At 32.6% G+C, this 21,406-nt stretch overlaps 2 protein-coding genes across 6 annotated transcripts in view; one reads left to right on the top strand and one right to left on the bottom strand.

Annotated features, from left to right (window-relative positions):
* The window catches only part of LOC118198542 (uncharacterized), a 211,667-nt gene extending 202,462 nt beyond the window's left edge, over positions 1–9,205 (bottom strand). For 3 of the 5 annotated variants that reach the window (XR_015040678.1, XM_085814991.1, XM_085814990.1), the window contains exon 1: positions 8,708–9,205. Coding sequence is in view for 4 of the 5 variants with exons in the window: in XM_085814991.1 (XP_085671117.1) it covers positions 8,708–8,900 (193 nt within the window). In the remaining variant the exon portion in view is untranslated. The remainder of the gene's footprint in view (positions 1–8,707) is intronic. The other 2 variants (XM_085814989.1, XM_085814992.1) reach the window with 1 other exon arrangement.
* Positions 9,206–20,179: 10,974 nt separating this feature from the next.
* Positions 20,180–21,406, top strand: part of LOC118186676 (uncharacterized) — a 66,187-nt gene continuing 64,960 nt past the window's right edge. The window contains exon 1 of the mRNA XM_085814972.1: positions 20,180–20,305. Coding sequence (XP_085671098.1) covers positions 20,295–20,305 — 11 coding nt within the window. The 5' untranslated portion in view covers positions 20,180–20,294. The remainder of the gene's footprint in view (positions 20,306–21,406) is intronic.

Raw genomic sequence — 21,406 nt, 5'->3', positions numbered from 1 at the left:
TTAACCTTTCTGTTTCTTGTCTTAATTTTTTTAAATTATGGTTAGAGTAGAGTAAAGGGCACCCTTATTTATCGCGAAGTTGTTGTTTCATTTATCGCCAAGTGGTAGTTTATTTAGCCTGATTAGTTAAATGTTATGGAAACCCTATTATGAGATCATCCGTTGCATGATTGCGGTGAATTTGTAAGGGCTTGTCGTGTGTGTTGGTTAGGAAGTACAGTGTTTGTTTTCTGATTTAGATGGCTAAATTTGGTAAGATTAATTCTGTAGGATTTGGAAAGAGGAAAAGAGCATTACTTGACTGGCATGTAAATGAAGGTTTACTTAGTAGCCATTATTAAGTGTCCAGTTTGTAGGAAGGAAATGCGTATGATCGGATGATACAGCACTACAGAGGATATTTTTTACTCTTATTTTGTGAATTTATGTTTTGATGCCAGTATACAGATTCTAGTTCAGATAATTTTAGGCAGTTTTGGGATGCTGTTAGAGAGTTTTGTTTGACCAAAGATGTGTTAATTTATAAATAAGAATTAATGTTGAATTAACGTTTAAGTGAATATTTCCTTTGCGTAGTGCAAAGATGAATTTCCTTTTTTATGTTATTTCATTGTTTGATTTAAAATGTAGTTTATTGAGATTATATATTTTTTTGTTGGCTCAGGGTTCGTACACATTTCCTTACATGAAAATTAAGGACTTTAATGGACCAAAGGAAAAATTAAGGACCCATCAGCAAACAAAAAAAAAAACGAATAGAATAAAGCAATTATCCATATAACAGACTTCATGCTTGTAATTTCACTTTAAGAAACTAACAGAAGTGTGTATTATGCACTATTATTAAATTCAATTTAATACTTACCATAAAACAATTTTGAAAATTAAACTAACTCCCTACAAGTTATGAAGTAGATAACATTAAATTAGGAACATAATTTCTTGAAAAACATGTATAAGTGTATTTTACACTAATAACAGTCACTATTTTAGAGATTTAAATGATTATTATTTAACTTACTTGATATTTATTTAAACACAGTCAACTACTATTATAATCACAATGTAAGAATATTTTGCAGGTTAAAATAACTGATTTGTAAACATACAATTTATTTCCTTGGTTTTCTGAAAGATACTAGAATAATAAACTGTACAATAAAAGATACAAAACATTTGTGCTTTTTTTAAATCTGAAATCTTTTCAGCTATTTTAACATCTAATTTATTTATGTCTATTTCCTTTTCTTTAACTATTCTTCTAAGTTCATTTGCTTTGATAAACAAATCAATGTTCCTGCTGGTCTCAGCTTCATCTGCTAAAGCATCTACTTCTCCATTAATATCTTTAATGTCCCTTTGAAGAAATTTTTTCTTCTGCTTCATATAATCAATTTCTTCCTCAATAATATTTCTTTTCCTCTTTGAATTTTCAGATTTAGTAGTTAAAAGATTTTTATTCTTCTAAATACTGCATATATTTAGACCTTGCAGAAGCTGCTGCTGATCTCATTTCTTTATTAATTTCGATATTAAGAACACCTCCAGAAAATTTTATGTAATCAAATACTGTGCGTTGAAAAATGCATGATGAGTCACTTAAATTTTCAATTTCAATTGCTTTATTTACAGAAAAGCCCCTTTCCACAGAGGCCTATCCATGTGACAAGATAAGAATCATTTTCACTATTTTCCATACTTTTGAATAGTGAAAATCATGAAAATAAGAAGTGAGAAATGTGTCAAGAGAAAGATTTTGAGGATCAAAAGTAGAAAATTCACGTAAATTTGTCTTAACTACTTTGTCTAGAAACTCTCCAAACTGTAGCAGAATTTCATCACACTCATCTTGTAAAACATGTTTATTCTGCATTAATACCATTAGAACTATTTTCATTTTGTTCTGGGCTTTTTCTGGACTTTTAACCATCAATCGCGGGTCTATACAAGATGCATTTCGAATAAGAGAATAATTTATTGGACATTTAGACATTAAGTGTTGTACCATTGTTAAGACACATTGTTGACCTTCTTGTTTCAATGCAAAACTTTCAGCATTTATCATTCATTAACTGCTCAGCAATGAATCCCAAATAAACTTGACTTTTATCATTATAACAATTTGGATCATTAAAATTAAATTTATAAAGATTTTCTGCTTTAGTTATTTTTGAATATTCTAGTTTCAAAATTTTAAAGTGCTGAAGGCAATCATTTACAAGTTTTAAGATATCTTCAGCGAAAAAGGGAATAAATGGTTTATCACTTTGATAATATTCAAGGAAAGGCAATAATATTTTCGACAGAGAGAGAAAAAAATTTAATTTTAAAAGAAATGTTTTATCTTTAGTTGCCTCCAAAATATTTGAGAAGGATTTCGATGAATTTTTTTTAAACTTCCCCATTTCAACTTTTTTAATGTACAGTAGCAAGTCATCCCATATTTCAATGGCTCTTTCAACTGCTGAGACATTTTGCAACCATCGGTAAAAGCAGAACTTCACAGGTAGCTTTTTTAAGCCAGGTATACTTAAAAAATCTTCACGTCTTGCAGGAGAATCTTTAAAAATCCAATATAAGGAGGATAAGAATGATGGAATGTCCCAGCCAGTGGATGACATCCCATGCTTAAAAGCATTGTTAAGAATGTGTAAACCGCATGCCCCTAATGTCAAGCATTGAATGTTATATTCCTTTGTCACGCATGCCCCTAATGTCAAGCATTGAATGTTATATTCCTTTGTCAAGTCCTGTTGCAATAAATCATAAAATTTCCAGTTTACTGCAGGACCATCCATCGATATTTGTAAGAATTATGACAAGTCTAGTTTTTCAACACATTCATAATATTTGGATAAAATAATTTCACTTGTTGCATGCCCTATAAATGCAGAAGTAAGGTACTGAGTTCTGACCTTATTTTTGTGATGCCAGTACCTCACATGAATATCTAGTTGCTTCTTTTGATTTGTCAGATTAAGAGTCTCATCAAATAGTAATGTAAAAAACAGCATTTTTACAATGCTTTAGTAACAAAGTTTTAAAATAAGGGCCAAGACCAAAATAACAGATATAAGCACATTTCTTTTCACCACATGAAAACTGTTTTGCAATGGAACTATCCGGGAACGTTTTAGTGAATAATGGCCCAACATCATCGCACGATTTAAAAGAATAGTGTCTTTTGATGCACTTAAAAGCCCGCAATATTTCTGCATCTGTAACTTCAGATTTGAAAAGAAAAGAATTGATTTTATTATTTTCTATACTTATTGATGTTGAATTAGCAGTTACATCTTTTCCTGGAGTAGATGGTTCTTCTAACTTGACAAAATTCATGATACTGTTAGAAGAAACTCTGCAGTTGAGAAGGAAGAGATGTTTTGCACCTAAAAGGGGCATTACATGCAAGACATTAGTAAAATTAAGTATCGCATATATATGTATATAATGTATGTGTATATATGTATATAATATGTATATAATGTATACATATATATATATATATATATATAATAAGAAATGTATACTGAAAATATACATTTTTTACTATATATATAAGAAATGTATACTGAAAATATACATTTTTTACTATATATAAAGCCACTACCAACCAATTTTTTAGGGCTTTTTTTGGAGGGAAGGGGTATGCTTTACGTATGCGCATTAGATTTTTTTCCTCATCATAAAAAAACATGTCGGAAATCCCAATTCTTAATCTCAGTTTGACGCTAAATAAAATACCTCATTATTGAAGAAATAATTATTTTAGCATAAATTTGTGTGATTAGTAACTTGACTCCATAGCTGCGTATCTGCTTGGCATAATCTCAAACCGAAACATTTGTTAATTTTACACCAACTAATATTTTATATCTTTGATGTCGAAATCGCGAATCATTATTTATTGTATTTTGCTTTCATCACCGCATGTTTATCAACGGACGACAACTTGAGTGATGAATCATGCAGCGACGCCAAATAACAGAGTATTATCTGATTACAGCTTTAAGTTTAATGTGCTAAAATGTTGACAAGGGGAGATTTAACAGAAATTTCTTTCCTTATGCTAAAAATAGATTTTGTTAATGATACTCATAGGACAAATGATTATATTTAGTGCTATTTGAATTTATTTAGTGTATTTGATTATATTTAGTGCTAGTGAAGAATAACTGATTTGTTATTCACATAAAGCCAGAGCCAGCACCAGAGCTCGCATGGCCGCACCAGGCGGCAGAATTTAGGGAAGTTAAACAGAAGTTTTTCATTGCGATGACAATGCCCCAATCATCAATCAATTAACGGAGGGCGAAATCTGTAGTGTGGTTCTAAATCCAGAAAATACAGCTACCAATAGTGAAGAAAATAACAGAGAGGTTACTGAACGAGAAAAAATTTTGATTGACAAGTTATTCGGAATTCTCGACACAGCAATTACAGGACTTGAACAATGGAACTTAATAACTGAACAAGGAATTATATGTCTATAGTATTAGCAGAGAAAACAAATCAAACAACTCGCATTGAAAGAAATGTTTAATAAAGTAAACATATAAATATTAAGCTCTTTTCTTTTGTAAATTTTGATACCCTTTAAATCATAAATGCTTCATTATTTCATAAATCACAATTTCATATTTTCAATTTTATAATTTCTACGTGCCATCTTAGTAGATTTAAAATGATCTAATATCCGGAAAAATCTCAAACCTGGGATCGCCAAAGTCTCGATGAGTCCACTTTGTACTGTATAAATATATATATTCCGTTTTATATATATATATGAATATATATATATATATATGAATATATATATATATATATATATATATATATATATTCCATATTATATATATATATATGTAATACGGAATGTATATTTTCAGTTAAACTTCTACCCAATAACTTTAGTAATTCATGAAAGTTAATTTTGCGTTTAGTTAATTCAGGAAAATTAGTTTCAATTAGTTGTTTTCAGCTTTAAAAATATTAAAATTTTTTAATTAGTTATTTGTTTTCAACTAATAATTGTATCGCCATTAGCAAAAATAATGCATTACTATTAACAGCATAGGATTAAACCAAATACTTAATTGTCTATTGAAGCTTCAAAACGTATTTCCGAACTTCACTTTTTCTCGGCTAGCGTTACCGAATTTGCCCTTGGCGCCCTAAAATCGAAATGGAGCCATCAGATTTCCCGCGAAATTGATAACAGACCCTCCGCAGAAATAAACTCATAATCCCGATATCCCATACATATAGTATGTGCAAAAGAGAATAAACTCCATAGAAGGTGATAAAAAATTAATTTATGGCTTAATTGAAACAAACACAGAAATTAAGCTAAGCAAAACCGTGTAAAAACAAATTGAAATGATAAAACGAAACTTAATTTTCATGTGAATTTTCAGCGCTGACTCTCCCATTCTAGAAATTTCAATTTGCTTCAGACAAAGACCACATTTAGCTTTATAAGGATTGTCATCCATCAATATCCAGTCTTTGTAGTCAGCTTGATGAGGCCACAGTTTATTGAAATTGCACTTTCCAGGCATCTCGTTCCTATTGGCGTCGGAAGGGTTGTAGCCTTCCAGGTTGGGACTGCTCTAATTTTGGCAAATATTTTCAGAATCCCCCCCTTTTTTTTTCTCGAGCACCTTCATCATCACTTTCGCCTCTTAAAGAACTTCCGGCTTCACACTTTCGTCACAATCTGCCTAAATTTATGGATAACACCTGTTTCGAAATCAGACACCGATACTTTCGTTCAGTTAGCTAATTGTTTTTTTTTTTTTTTTTTTTTTAATCGTTTGCAACGCAAATCCGCCAACAGATTGGTTAAGAGCCATGTAATTTTAATTCCATATTCATGAGTAATCGCAATTCACACTGAGAATGGCAATCATTAGAAATGATAAGAAATGTCAAATGAGCAAAATTAAGGACTTTTAAGGACCAAAAATCATTTTTGAAAAAATTAAGGACTTTTAAGGACCGTACGAACCCTGTGGCTGCTCTTTCGACTTTTTAAGTGAATATAGTTCGATGAATACATGGACAAAGTCAAGGGAGTGCGTAATCCTTAGTTTGTGCAATTCTATGGTGTTTTTTTAAGTGAAAATAGGTTGACGTGTACAAGGATAAAGTCATGGGAGTGTGCAATGCCAAGTTTGTGCAATTCTGGGATGTTTTTTTAAGTGAAAATAGGTCAAGGTGTACATGGATACCGAGTTTGCCCAATTCTTTGTTTCTTTATTTTGGGATTGTGCAGCGGCGATTACCGAGTTGGTGCAATTCTTTGCCTTGTTATTTTGGCTTTGTGCAGCGGCGATTATTGGCGCAAAAATCGCCGCTATACAAGACAAAATAACCAGTCAAAGAATTGCACAAACTCGGTATCCATGTACTGCCAAAAATCGCTAAGGGTACCCATAAATATACTTTTACCAAAATTATTTTAGGAGTACATTGTTTTTATAAATATTTTACACATTTCTTAGTGTCATAATTTAATATTTTTATCAGTATCTTAAAATGTTATGTAAAAAAAAGTTCAAAATTAAGACTGTTTTTCTAAAAGCATTTTAATCTTCTTTGATATTTTTTATTGTTTTTATATAGAAATAACATCAAATTTAGTATCGTAAGTTATTAAGGTTGATCTTTACAATATGGTAACTGGTAGTTTAGCGACATTTTGGAGGCGATAAAGGTTACTACCTGGGACTTTGGTAATAATGTGAGCAGTACTCAGTTCCGATTACGCATTATTTCGCGTGAGGGAAATGAGAGATCATGGGATATGTCATGTGATAATAATGGACGAGTTACGGTTCTTTAATCGGAAAAGGGGGGAAATCGGGAAAAAATGTGGAAATTTTGTATTTAGCTTTATTCTGTGTTGTGTGAAACAGTGTTGTGTAATTTTTGGATCTCATGGCCCTAAGTAAAGTGAATTCGAAATGGGTATTTAGGCATTGTGATAAAGAGAAGTTTGCTTTTTATTTAGCGGAGGAAGTATGGAGGAAAAATCTTTCAATAATTTTATTGAATGAATTAGAAAAGTGTATCCGCCATGTAATCAAGATTCTGAAGAAGATTAGGTAAGTTAGTATTTTTAATTATTTGAGGATATTATTTTTATGCATTGTTCTAAATGTAAGGTGGAAAGGAATTTGGTATTATTGGGAAAATTGTTATTAGCAATGATTTAGTTTAAAGTAATTAGGATTGTAAGGTAATTTTTATTAATTTAATGTATGTGCTCATTTATATTTTAAGTACTGTTTTTGAATTTAATTATATTTTAATGAAATGATAGTTATTTTGTGAATTTTATGTTTGTAGGAATTTGGTATACGTTTAAGTTGAAATAAACGTGCATGGAAATAATTTAAATATTTGATACTAAGTATTTGTAATACTTGTGGTATGAATTCATTGGTGACGTGTATAATGTAATAGATGATTTAGAGGTAAAAGTTTTTGGATATTTTATTTATTTTATATGTGGAAATGCTCCTATTTGTAAAGGGTAAATACGTTTTCGCGATCAGGTAATTTCATATATGTTCTTTTTACCGGGTTTAAAGATTGAGAAAATTGTCATGTATTTTCGTGAAATTTTTCTAATTTATGAGAAAAAAGCAGTGTACATGGATATAGTGAAGAGTGTGCGCAATGCCATTTTTGTGCAATTCTGGGATGTTTTTTTAAGTAAAAATAAGTCGGCGTGTACATGGTTTATGTGTATGTGTTATTTTGAAAAACGCGTAAGGAGTATGGTATTGTGCACTTTTTCCCAATTTTGCAGTGAATATTTGTCATGATTAAGCAGTTTTGTTTGATAAAATTTCTAGCATAAGTGTAATTCGGCTAGTAGATTGTTGGAAGAAGTGTTCAGTAGATAAGAAGAAAAGAAACATGTCTTTACTTCGTGAAGACAAAATGGCGACGGGAAAAAAAAATAGAGGGTTGCTGTAGGAGAGTTGGTTGCCAAATTTTCGCCAAAAAATCGCCAAGTTACCATAATGTAAAGATCAACCAAAATATATGTTCCAATAAAGGATACATATGCTGCTACTTTATCTAGAGTAAAAACTTTTTCTTTACAATTTAACTGACTATTTAAAATCTATTTTTCACCTGCCTTGACAAACTACCTGACTAACCCTTATAAAACTATGTTTCACCTAAAAAATGCTATTCTTGAAACTATGCCACCTAGGGCAGATCGCCCTTTTAGAAGACCATTTCACCCTCTCTAGCTACATCACTGATTAACTGATCAAACATTGCTTGAATTTCACATAAAAATCTACACATGTGTACAGCAGATTATGACAATTTGGGTCAAATAAAGGTTTCATGGGAAATGTTTAAGATAAACACAATTTAAAAGATAAAGATCATAAAATGTGTCGGGGGGGGGGGGGGGGAATTAGATGAACTAAAATTTTAACAGAAAAAATTATTTAGAAATTCATTAAGTGTGGGAGAATCTATTTGTACAATTTAAATTTCATTAATTCAATAAATTTTTACTGCAGAGAAATGTTTTCCTTAGCAACTGTTCTTAGCAAAAGTTTAAAAATCCGTATCGACCCGGAGACCAAAAGATGTGTTCAACCCAGAGTCTCCAAGTAAAACCAGGAAAGTTGGCAGCTATGACATTCTCATTAAAAGCAAAATAAAAAAATACCTGCAGTCAACACAGCTGTGTAAATCTCATTGGCAGCTGATCTTATTCCTCGACATATATCAGAACTTCTCTTCAAAATTTCACGTAATACTTTACTTCTCTGAACTTGCTTTGATCCAATAAACTCTTCAAGAGATATTACGAACTTTCCAATCACATGATGCAAAATTCTCCTAAATACTTCAGTTTCCATTTTTGTTTGCTACTTTAGCAAAATAAACAACAAATTAAATAATAAATTATTAATTCACCGAACGTATTAACGAATAAGATATGAATTCATCGATGCTATTTCAAAAAACATTCATACACATTTATAGTGAATGCTAGGAGCAAAAATTCAAAATTGTGTATTTAAAATTTTAAATTTTGTGTTCGTTTCATGATATTTTCTCTTGCGCAAAATTAGCTTCTCATTTAACACTTTTGAAATAAAAAATTTATATCTTAATACGTTCGTAGCTCACATTTCGACGCGACCTTAAATACAGACTTATTCCGTGCTCCTCATGATAACAGTTCAGTTGCGCATGCGCAGAAATATGGGGTTACTTTAAATGTGTCATATTTGGCGCTTTATCTCGAAGAAAATACGTTTCAATTATTTAGGAAAATGAGCAAAGCATTGCCGAGAGAATGAATAATCCGTTTTTTTTTTTTAATTTATGTTATTTATTTTCATTTTTAGAGCCTTTAATCCAAAAAATTGTTTGAAAATTTCAGGCTGTTTACGTCATAGGACATAAAATTTCGTTTCGGAAAGAAAAATAGTATAGAAAATTAACAAACTTTTGAAGATGCTTATTATTAATTTATAGTAACCATCTTCTATAATAATAAAAGCAAGTGTAATGTTTCTGTCTGTCTGTCTGTCTGACCGAGCTCTCCAGCCAAATCTATCGCACGCAGGGACCTGGAATTTTTTATACGGAAGCACAAAGGGGCTGGCCACCAGACCTCGAAGCCCGATTTTCGATTTTTGAATTAGAAAAATTTTAAAAAAATTATTTATAATTAATTAATCACGGTTTTTTTGACTCACTGATATTATTATTTGTTTTCAAATAACGTTCGATTGTAACAATTGATTTCTTTATTCTAGCGTTAGTTTGCTGTTTTGACGATACATTAAATCGATTAATTACAATTCATTTCTTTTTTGTAGCTTTAGTTTGCTGTTTTCATGGCACATTAATTTCTTTTTTTTTTTTTCAGAATTGCACTTTATAAACTTTTTGTTTCTTAATTAATATTATCATGGTTTTTTGACTCACTGATCGTGTTGCCATTATTTATTTTCAAATAACGTTCGATTATAACAATTGATTTCTTTATTGTAGCGTTTTCTTCAGTTTTTGTAATCATTCTTCTGTTGGTTGCTTAACTTTTGCTTTTCAGATTTTAGAAGAAATATGCCGCAGCCACCTCGAAAAAAGAAATGTTTGGAAAATAAAAATCGACAAGAGAGCGATACCCTCGCCAGTTCTTGAAAGAGACGCAGACGGGACAAGACGGATATCCACTGTATCGTCGTAGAAGCCCTGCAGATGGAGGTTTTACAGCAAGCATCAATCTACGAGGATCAGAAGTTTCGGTGGACAATGCCTGGATTGTTCCTTACTGTCCACTACTATCCAAAATTTTTAACGCACATATCAACGTTGAGTACTGCAATTCTGTCAAGTCCATAAAGTATGTATGCAAGTATGTCAATAAAGGATCCGACATGGCTGTATTTGATGTCACCAGTGGAGCCAATGAACTGAATGAAATTCATCAATATGAGATGGGAAGATACATTAGCAGCAATGAAGCAGTGTGGAGAATACTCAACTTTCCAATCCACGAACGTCATCCCACAGTCGTTCATCTAAGCGTCCACCTTGAAAATGGCCAGAGAGTGTACTTCACTGAAGAAAATGCTGCTGAACGGGTCCAGGCACCCCAGGAAACAACGCTCACATCTTTCTTCAAGCTGTGCACCCAAGATAACTTTGCTCGCAATTTACTTTACAACCAAATTCCAAAGTACTACACATGGAACAGCAGGAACAAGAGTTGGAACCGCCGTAAACAAGGACAAATTGTTCCAGAAGAAACAGGAATCCGGTCTACTGATGCTCTTGGCCGTGTCTACACCGTCCATCCCAACAACTCCGAATGCTTCCACCTTCGCCTATTACTACATGAAGTTAGAGGCCCAACATCATTCACGGATTTGAGAACCGTTCAAGTAAGAGTCTGCAACACTTTCAAAGAGGCCTGCCAACTTCAAGGACTTCTGGAGAATGACGAACACTGGAACACGGCGTTAGAAGAAGCAGCTGCATCTCGATCACCCAAGATGATGCGTAATCTGTTTGCTGTAATGCTTCAAACGTGCTCCATGTCGGGCCCTGAACAGTTATGGATGAACCACAGGGAGAACCTGTCTGAAGACATACTGCATCAAGCAAGGATCCAGCAGCAGAATATGGACCTGGACTACAATGACGACATCTTTAACAGAGCCCTAATCTACATTGAGAACAAGATAATATCTCTAGGAGGATTGAACCTGAAAAGCTTTGGACTTCCCCAACCTAACAGAAACAGCGATTCTGCCATTTCCAGTGAAGTAATTAGAGAACGAAGTTATAACATGGATGTGCTCGCAGCTTATATACAGGAGAATGAGCCTAAATTGGTCCAAGATCAAAAAGAAGCCTTTGACAAGATTACTAGAGCAGTTTTTGATAGGCAAAGGGGTATATTCTTTTTGGATGCTCCAGGCGGAACCGGGAAGACGTTTCTTATCAACCTTATTTTGGCAAAGGTGCGGCACAGAAATGAGATTGCCCTGGCTGTCGCTTCATCCGGCATTGCTGCTACACTCTTGACAGGTGGTAGGACTGCTCACTCGGCGTTCAAGTTACCCTTAAATCTGACAAGCACAGAGACTCCAACGTGTAACATCCCAAGGAATTCAGGAAAGGCAAAGGTTCTACAGGATTGCAAGCTCATCGTTTGGGATGAGTGTACCATGTCCCACAAAGCCGCATTCGAAGCATTAGATGTCACCATGAAAGACCTCAGACGGAACAATGACAGAATGGGAGGCGTCGTAATGGTTTTGGCAGGCAATTTTCGACAGACGCTACCAGTTATTCCGCGTGGAACGAGGGCAGATGAAATGCAGGCCTGCATAAAATCTTCTTACATCTGGAATGGCATTCAAACACTTGGATTATCGACTAACATGCGAGTTCATCTCAACGGTGATCCCTCTGCCCAGCAGTTTGCAGATAATCTACTGAAACTAGGAAATGGAGCCCTTACTTCAGAAAATGAAGATGGATATGTAGCGATGCAAGGCATTGGAAGGATTGTGACTACTGAAGAAGAACTGAAAGAGGCTGTGTTTCCGAATGTGATTCACCACTTCACTGATCACGCATGGCTGTGCGAAAGAGCAATTCTTGCCCCAACAAACGAAGCCGTCAGTGTTATCAACAAGGAACTTTTACAGAACTTACCCGGAACTCTTCATATTTACAAATCTATAGACACGACATGCAATATTGACGAGGCTGTCAACTATACGACAGAGTTTCTCAACAAATTAGAGCCACCTGGAGTACCCTCCCACATATTGGACTTGAAGGTTGGAGCACCGATAATTCTCCTCAGGAATCTGGATCCGCCTGCACTTTGCAATGGAACAAGACTTTCTATCAAGAAACTGATGCCAAATATTATAGAAGCCACCATCATGACCGGACATGCTGCAGGCGAAGATGTGTTTATTTCAAGAATTCCTATAATCCCTTCCGATCTCCAGTTTCAGTTTAAGCGTCTACAATTCCCTGTTCGTTTGAGTTTCGCGATGAGCATTAATAAGGCACAAGGACAATCTCTCAAAGTTGTAGGGCTCGACCTCCGTAAGCCGTGTTTCTCCCATGGTCAACTGTACGTGGGTTGTTCAAGAGTTGGTAATGCCGATAATCTACACATCTTAGCTCCGAATGGAAGAACATTAAATATAGTTTATCCCGAGGCTCTCTAACGAAAAGGACAATCTAACGAAAAATTATTGCCACTCTCCACTCTCCCAAACTAACTCTGACTATCATGCTTTAAATAGTGATGTTATTGTTTAGTGCTCTCTTGAGAGCATGAGCAATAATCCGAATGGTGCTGCCGTACCAACAGACATTAATCGGTCAGGGGCCCTTGCGACCCCAGCCCGAGCTCCACAAACATACACAAACACTCTCCTCTTCTAATTCATTGTCATCTAAATTTAACTTACACTTAAATTAAAAATTTAATTGGTTCTTAACTCCAAATTTCCTGTAAGCAGGATGTTTTATTTCATCCATGTTTTCGTTACTTTTTATTTTTTCTGTACTGTACTCTCTATCTTTCCCTTTCAACTCTTTCCTATCTTTGATTTTGAATTTTTTATGTTTACTTTTCTTTATACTTCAGACCAATGATTATAACCACATGACTACGGTTTCCTAGCATGTGCTAATATGAGGTCTGTTCTCATTTAAACTAATTTTTTAACAGATGGCTCATGGTTAGGATATATTGTTTCTTTTTATCGACGGGGAATGTTGTGTGTGTGGGGGGGGAGAGAGAGAGACAGTCTACATGTCCTACACTACTATTCCTGCGGTATTCACTTATCTGCATTTTCTAAATGCACGGGCAACGCCGGGCGGGTACAGCTAGTTAATTAATAATAAGCATCTTCAAAAGTTTGTTAATTTTCTAATTTTAATTAATAAACTCATATGAGAATAAAGTGAATTTTTTTAAAAAAGGAATCTTTCGCCTAAAGAAAGAAATTACTCATGTATTTAGTAGTAAACTTGAGAAACTTTATTTTCAATCAAAATTTTATGTCAGTATGTATGTAACAGTAAACCAAACAGAAAACGTAAAATACATTCAAGAAGTAAATATACATGATTTGTATGTATAAATCAAAATATATTATCTATATTTTGTATATATACATTTCTGAATGTGATCCCAATATCAGTAGAGCACAACTCTGATTTCTATAAACACTGGAAATGTAGAACTCAAATTCAATATTAATTTTCCTCAGTTGAGCTTTACATTACTCTAATTTTTTAAACACTCTGTTTAGTTTCAGTTCATGAAAAACTGTATTTTTCTGTACAATTAAGCTTTTGATTGTAGATAATTTTGTCGTTTACTCTGATTTTCTCCCCCCCCCCTACAGACAAATAAATATAAGTAGCCACACATATTTCCATAAGATTTCATTCTTTATATTTATATATTGCATAACATCTGAAAGTACCAAGAATAAGCTGTGTAAAGCAGAATATTTTTTTAAAAATTTATAGTTTAAATTAAGGATTCCCAGGCTTTTTCTTCATTAACCCTTTTATAATTTTCTCTATAATATATAGCATACAACATATCAATACAAATAATTGTGCATACATAGCTTAAGTATTATTGAAGTAGATTAAGAATATGCATAACAGATTTGGGGGAAAAAATGATTTTTTAGATCTATGCTTTATTATTATTTTGAACTTTAGAGATATAAACAAGATGCAAAATAAACTTGCAAAAGATCCAAAATCATAGATTATAATTGCCCCAGAATTTGATTTTAATGAATGTAATGGCTGCACTTGATGTATTGAAATAATTTTTTTAATATTTGGCATAAAATTGCTTAATTCTTAAATCAGCTCGTTTAGAAATATTAAGCTTCTTTCTTGCTTTCCGTAGTAAGTTGTTGACTTAACTAAAGCTTCTTTCCAGTAAGTAAGAAAAAGAAATATTCTATAATATTGGTTTGGTAATGTCTTTAATTTTGGGATATTTCTCTCTGATGATTTACCAAACTTAATGCACTCGTATGTTTTGAATATAACTTGATTTATTTGTATAATAAGGTTTTATATCAGTGTACAATTACTTATCTTTTTTATGAATCCTTTTTTGACAGTCAGTGGAATCTTAATTGTGCTGATCAATCGTCATTGCATATTTGGGTATCGAGATGTTAACCATCATAGAGACCCTTTAAAAATTTATCAAGCCATATGACTTGGTCTAAAGTCTAACTAATAGAAATTATTTTAAAACATTTTTAATATTAGAATTAATTTTAAATTGCTAAAGGTTTGCATAATATCTCTTCATAAATCATTTTTATAAAAACTTTTTAGTAATTATTTTATGTAAGATCAGATTGGATTGGTTTATGGTAAAGCACTTAAAATTCCTATTGAGAATAAAAGTATTTGTGGAAGACTTTTTAAGTACAATGTAAAAAGGACAAAATTGAGCCAGTCTATTTATTTGCCAGAAATATAATTAATGCTGAACTACCAATTTTTCAAAACTTTAACCACTCCACCATTTAAATTTACATCAGCAAATATTGTTAAAGATAAAATTTAAAATAATTGCCCAAGCTACTATACTTATCTCAGTATAAAATATGAAGAATGTATAATGAATTAAATTATTTACAGATTTGGATATTCTCAAAGAATGAAACCAGTCTATACTGTTTATATGACAATTAATGCTTATATATTTTTTAATTATATCCAAAGAATTCATTTTTTTCTGCGGGATATCCATCAATGTTCTGAGGCAATATCAATATTGCATGGCACACTTAGATAAGAACTGAATTCAGTTTGGGCAATCCCTAGAATTAGAATTTGTGCCATCTGGATTGATTTTTCATTCCTGAAATTATGTCTGATTCTTAATCCTATAATTACTGAATGACCTCTGGCATTAAATTCACAAGCTTGCAGTTTTTCAGTCATTGAATTTTCTTTGAATCTTCAATCTTACCTTCAGTTCTAGTATGGGCAAAGACCTGTTGCAGTTACAGGATTTCTTCAATTAACAAATGATGTCAGATATTACTTTACTTCATAGGCTGCTTTAGAAAACTGAATGTTATTATATATTTCCTTTATTGAAATGTGTTAGATAGAGATTTGAATAAGTTAACAGATGTAGATTGAGGCAATGTACATTGCATCAGTTTTCTTATGTATTATTTTTACTTCTTTGTATGAAGTAAAGAAAGTACTGTAATCACAAAAAATGTCAGGTATTATATTTCAATAGAAATATCACTTTAGATAATTTTTTTACATATGGACAGAATAAAGGATTTTTCTCCCCCAAAACAGAAGGGAATGTTTCATGACATCTGTATGCACATACATGTCTGGCATAACCAGAGTCGTAGCTAGAGTTTTCAGTGCCTAGGAACAACCGAAGATTTCGCGACCCCTACTGCTTGCCAAGGATGGAAAACATTTAATTCTAAAATGTCGTAACATCAGTTTGGCGCCCCTTGGATTCTGCGCCCGGGGACAGGTGCCCCCCCTCTAGCTACACCCCTGGGTATAACTAAAAAATTATTGGCCGTAGGACATTAAAATTCTGTATACAGGACTGCTATGACATCTACTTGTGCACATCTTTTTTACTGCAGTCGGTAAAACTGAAATTGCACCTCAGCTTGGGTATATATGCTGAATACACCATAACCGGTGGGTGTATATATTTGAAAGATTTTGCAGAGCAATAATGAAAATTATAAATACGAACAAAGATAGTATTGTAATTCGGCACTGAGACTCATATTTTGGACTTAAATTTTTTTTCTGGCCAGTCCCATTTTTTTATCATACGGCTGGCTTGTGCTGGCTAGGAGGATCCGGGCTGTGCCCTTATAATAATATATATTCTGAAAGCATATACTATACTGAAAGTATATATATCTACCTCTTACCTGGCTTAAACGTACCTTCCCAGTCTATATTTTCACAGTCATTGGTCATAGTCATAAACTTCCAGTGACAGAAGTGTATATGACAAAAATATTGATGTTTTAGCAATGTTAAACTAAAAAATTAATTTTCAACAAATAACGAAATCTAACTAAATTCATAACAGTTTATGCATGTTGTTAGTTTAACAATAATTAGCATCAGTTTATTGTTCTAAATATCTAACAATATTTAATAGCAATTTATTATTGCAACAAAAAGTGTATATAATTAAATAGGACAAATTAAATAGTGTGTACAAGGGAGTGATGTGCTGTCCAAATCAGATTTTTTTAAATAAGTGACATAAAATGCATCCCATTTCATTAGTGCATGCCATTCTAATAATTATTCACTAAGACATCATTTCATTCACTAATGAGATTCCTATATCGAGTTTCATAATTTTGGTGTTTCAGGAAGAATGAAAATAAAATGTGCAGAAGATACATACTTACTGTACACATACACAAATAAAAATGAGGAAATACCGTCTAGTCTGGATAGCATATGTTTTCACAAGAACTGAAGTCATGCTTCGTGTTCTTGTTTAAAATATTATTTAATTTCTAAACGATTTTAGCCAAATAAAATGTAAAAAATATATTGAATTTTTTTATACTGTAAGGCAAAGCTTCCTTGGAGATCCCAATTACTCGAGCAAATGTTTGCACACGTGAGTACAAAGCTATATATAAATTAGGAAAATTAATTAAAACATCTGGGGATGTTAAATCATTAAAAAAATTATTCCATAACACATGCAAATCTAATTTTAAAGGCAAAGTCAAATATTCATATTAATGAGTTAAAATTGATTGAAAATCAATTAAAGAGAAATAAAAACCAATAATATTGACGATTTTGTATAAATTCTTTCTGTTATGGAGAGCACAATGCATACTTATAGTCCAAAGAAAGGCGATCAGGTTGAACATTTCGATAATATATATTTAGATTTAAAATATTACTGAAATAGTCTCAAAATCATCCTAAGATTATGTTAATACCGTCTGTACTTGTATCTGACACTGAATTCAAGAACAATTTTTATGAGATTGTTAATAAATTATACCTGTAAAAAATAAAATAAAAATTATTTTGCATAAAACAGCCTTATTTTAAATTATTTATTTGTTTTCTAAATGGTATATTTCATAAAATGTTTTCCGTGAAATACACGTCTTTCAAATTTCAGTGATAATATTCTGAATGTTCTACATATATTCCTCTTATTGCACGATACATATCCAAGCAGTACTCCAACTCAGCTCATATGTATTGTAATATTTCCTAGCTGAAACTGTAACTACAGCAGTTGTAAGTAACAATACGCATACAGACTATCTCCCTATGTCAATAAAATGCCACCCAGATGGGAAAATGGTTAATGATGCTAACTGCTGTAACAAAGATTCCAGTCTCAAATCCTAGGAAAGACATGAATGTTTGTAATCATTTTGAATGCACCTGCACACAAAGGCACACTCAAAGTACATGGTAAGCTGAAGTTTTATCAAGAGGTTGGTGTTGGAGACCCTTGGATCGCAACCTAGGATGCTGTCCCTCCAAACTCTATCCGGGACAGAAACTTAGCAGTTAGCAACTGCCTAACTGTATGCACAGGTGCCAGCTTTGTTTCAGCCTGTACTTGTGTCAATAAGATGTTGCAGTAAGTAATTCTGAAGAAGGCATGGATTATTCTAAGCATATAGTGATTATGTAATAAGGGTACACTCAACACACACAGCAAGGATAAATCTCCTTAAGAAGTTGGTGAACAAAAGACCCTCGGAATTCCATTCATGGTGAAGCTCAGCAATTAGCAAGACCCCACAATACTTAATATGCCTACTTGGATGCAAAGTGCCAGTCTTGCTTCAACCTGTGTTAATAAGGTACTGCATTTTCTTACTGGAATATGAATTTTCAATCATCTTTTTTATTTGAGGAAACAGCCACAGTTATGATAAATAATAAAATAAACTTTTTCACCTCAAACTGCTGTGAGAAGCCATCAAAATAAATTACTAGTCTGGGCAGTTGATTTAATATGATTAAAAACTATAGTCTTATGTGATAAAGATACTGTATATATATTTTTATTATGATAAGAGTATATGTACTTATGCACATGTAAGTATTTATTTATAATAAGAGTTATGTATATACTTAGTTATGTATGTATTTATATGATAAGAGTTATGCATTTTGTGTACAAAATAAAATTTTTCATTTCAAGTTGCTGCGAGAAGCCATCAAAATACATTATTAGTGGCGGCAGTTGGTTTATTAAGATTAAAAACTATAGTTTATGTGATAAAAGTACAGTACATATATATATATATATATTCATTAATACTACACATTCAGCTTTTGTGATAACAGTTATGTATACATTATTGCAGTAAATGGAGAAATCAATAAAAGTATCTCATTTACATTTCATACATTCAGTTTTTTTTTCTGAAAGTACTATGAACTCAAAAAATTTACATTTATATTTTATTAGTATATTTATTGAAGTGCATATATGAAACTAAGCAGTTAAAAGGTTCACTTTTGGAATAATTTATTAATATTTCTTAAATGATTAAAATGTCTTACAGATGATAATATATACAAAGCGTTCTGAAGAAAAACGGTGTAGACTTATTCTTTATCAACCACAGGGCAAACCAACATCAATAAAAAGAAATTAAAAGGAAATCCATAAATTTATCAAAAAGTAGCAGTTAACACTTTTAAAATCTTAAATACAATGAGGAAGTTCATTTATGAAGACTTTATTTATAAATAATGAGGAAGTTTATTTATGGTTCACACGTGAACGCACTGTCATTTTGAATGAAACGTTTCAGATAATCTTGAAATACAAAGGAAGATTTCCCAGACAGGCTAATTCCAAATTCCATATTCATTTCATTTAGATGAATCATAGCCGATTTATAATTTCTAGCTTTGCAAACGCAAAAATACAGTTTATTTGCACGTAATTTCTCATATCAATCACGCTTCACATCACACCGTAAAACGAAACTGGCGGGAAAATGAGACTCTTTTGGCGCAATCTATGGCGAAATTTCGTACAAGGGGAAAGCAAGGATCAAGTCTGTATTTAATGTGACCGCACATTTCGCGGTTGTTGATAAATATCTACATGCTGCGCAATTCACTTCTTTTCGTAAACTGTTGACAGGGTAGAACCAAAGAATCTGTAAGGATTCTTTGGTAGAACCACGGTGGGAGTATAATATATATAATATATACTCTATGAATTGAAATACGAATGATATACGAAATGATTGTAGATGATTGTAATCACGGTACTACTCATTGAGGTTAGAATAGCTACCAGGCACTTGCGCCTAGTGACATGGTACTTGGATTCGGACCTAAATTCTGCAGATTCTGCCATTCTACAAATTTCCAAAATTTGGAAATAATCTTCAAAAATTGCGTAAATATATATTTTTTTGCTTTAGATTTCAAACAGTCTCTTTGCAATCTAACTTAAAAATACTTAAGCAACTAAAATGCTTGAGCATGCGCAACTTTTTAAAATACAGTAACATAACAAAAAAAAAAAAAAAAAGGTTCAGTTTATTTCAATTTTCTTTTTTTAGAAGTGGCAGCATTGAACAAATTGAAACCAAAATTTCTACACACTCTCCCGTCTATATTATTATTTTGGTTTCAGTTGTGATAATGTGACGTAACTTCGTAGATAGCTGTTGGTGGATTGAATGTGTGCAGGGTAAGTGCGTCTTTTTGCGAGAATTTCCGGAAATATTAATCTTTTCTAATTCCTAATACCATTCTTAAAACTCCATAATTTCGTTGCATTCCCCAAGTAGTTATTATGCGTATTTACGTAAGAAATGTAGCAGAAAATTTCCTGTCTGTTGAAAAGCCGAATCTCATAATGAAAATATTTTCGATTTCCCTTTTTGTGTGGTTTGTACAACACGGAAAGTAATTCGTGTACGTTTATGTTGGATACTTTAATGAATTATGTAAAGTTACACAGTTTTCTTGCTCTTCGATAATTGTCTGATAGTGGCCAAACAGCAAAAACAGCGAGAATACAACGGTGTGAAGATAGAAAGAAAAACAGTCATGTGTTATATCATATCAGATTTTGGATTGATGTTAGCTACTATAGTTAAGTGCAGAATCGCAAACTGCTTGCCGCGTTTTTAAGAATTGCACATACACGGTATCATCCATGTATACGTCGACCTATTTTCACTTTAAAAAAATCCCAGAATTGCACAAAAATGGCATTGCGCACACTCTTGACTTTATCCATGTACACTACTAAAGTCCTAGCTAGTAACTTTTATCGCCTTACCAAAATGTTGCCAAACTACCTGTTACCATATTCCAAAGATTAGACATGGAAGGAGTTTTGGGTAAAATACTAGTATTTGATACGGCCTTGTCATGATTTTGAGAATTGTCGGCAACACGAAAATTTATTTACGGCACATCATAAATAGCACATTTACTGCTTATCATAATATCACAATAAGTCACTAGATTCCATGTGTACCATATACTAAGATTAACCCAAAATGAATTATGCTGTTTCTGAGCTGATCTCTTTTATTATTATTATTTCTAAATAGCAAGGCAAAATACAACAAGAATTTAAGAATAGAATTGACTGAAAGTCATTGCCTAAGACAGTCTCTGACACGCCAGTATCGGGTGTTCTCAGAGTCATAACCAAAAAATACTCCACAGCAATGAAGGTGGGCTCTACTCATGGATCCCATAAGATCACGGAGTGTGCAAAATGATTGAGCAAACATACCATGGCCTGTAAATAGACGAAAAAGGGCCACAGCATTAC

This window comes from Stegodyphus dumicola, chromosome 4 (assembly GCF_044657685.1).
Source record: "Stegodyphus dumicola isolate Sdum_Otavi_A_Nest chromosome 4, ASM4465768v1".
Classification (NCBI taxonomy): domain Eukaryota; kingdom Metazoa; phylum Arthropoda; class Arachnida; order Araneae; family Eresidae; genus Stegodyphus; species Stegodyphus dumicola.
This window is presented reverse-complemented; position numbering and strand designations above follow the sequence as displayed.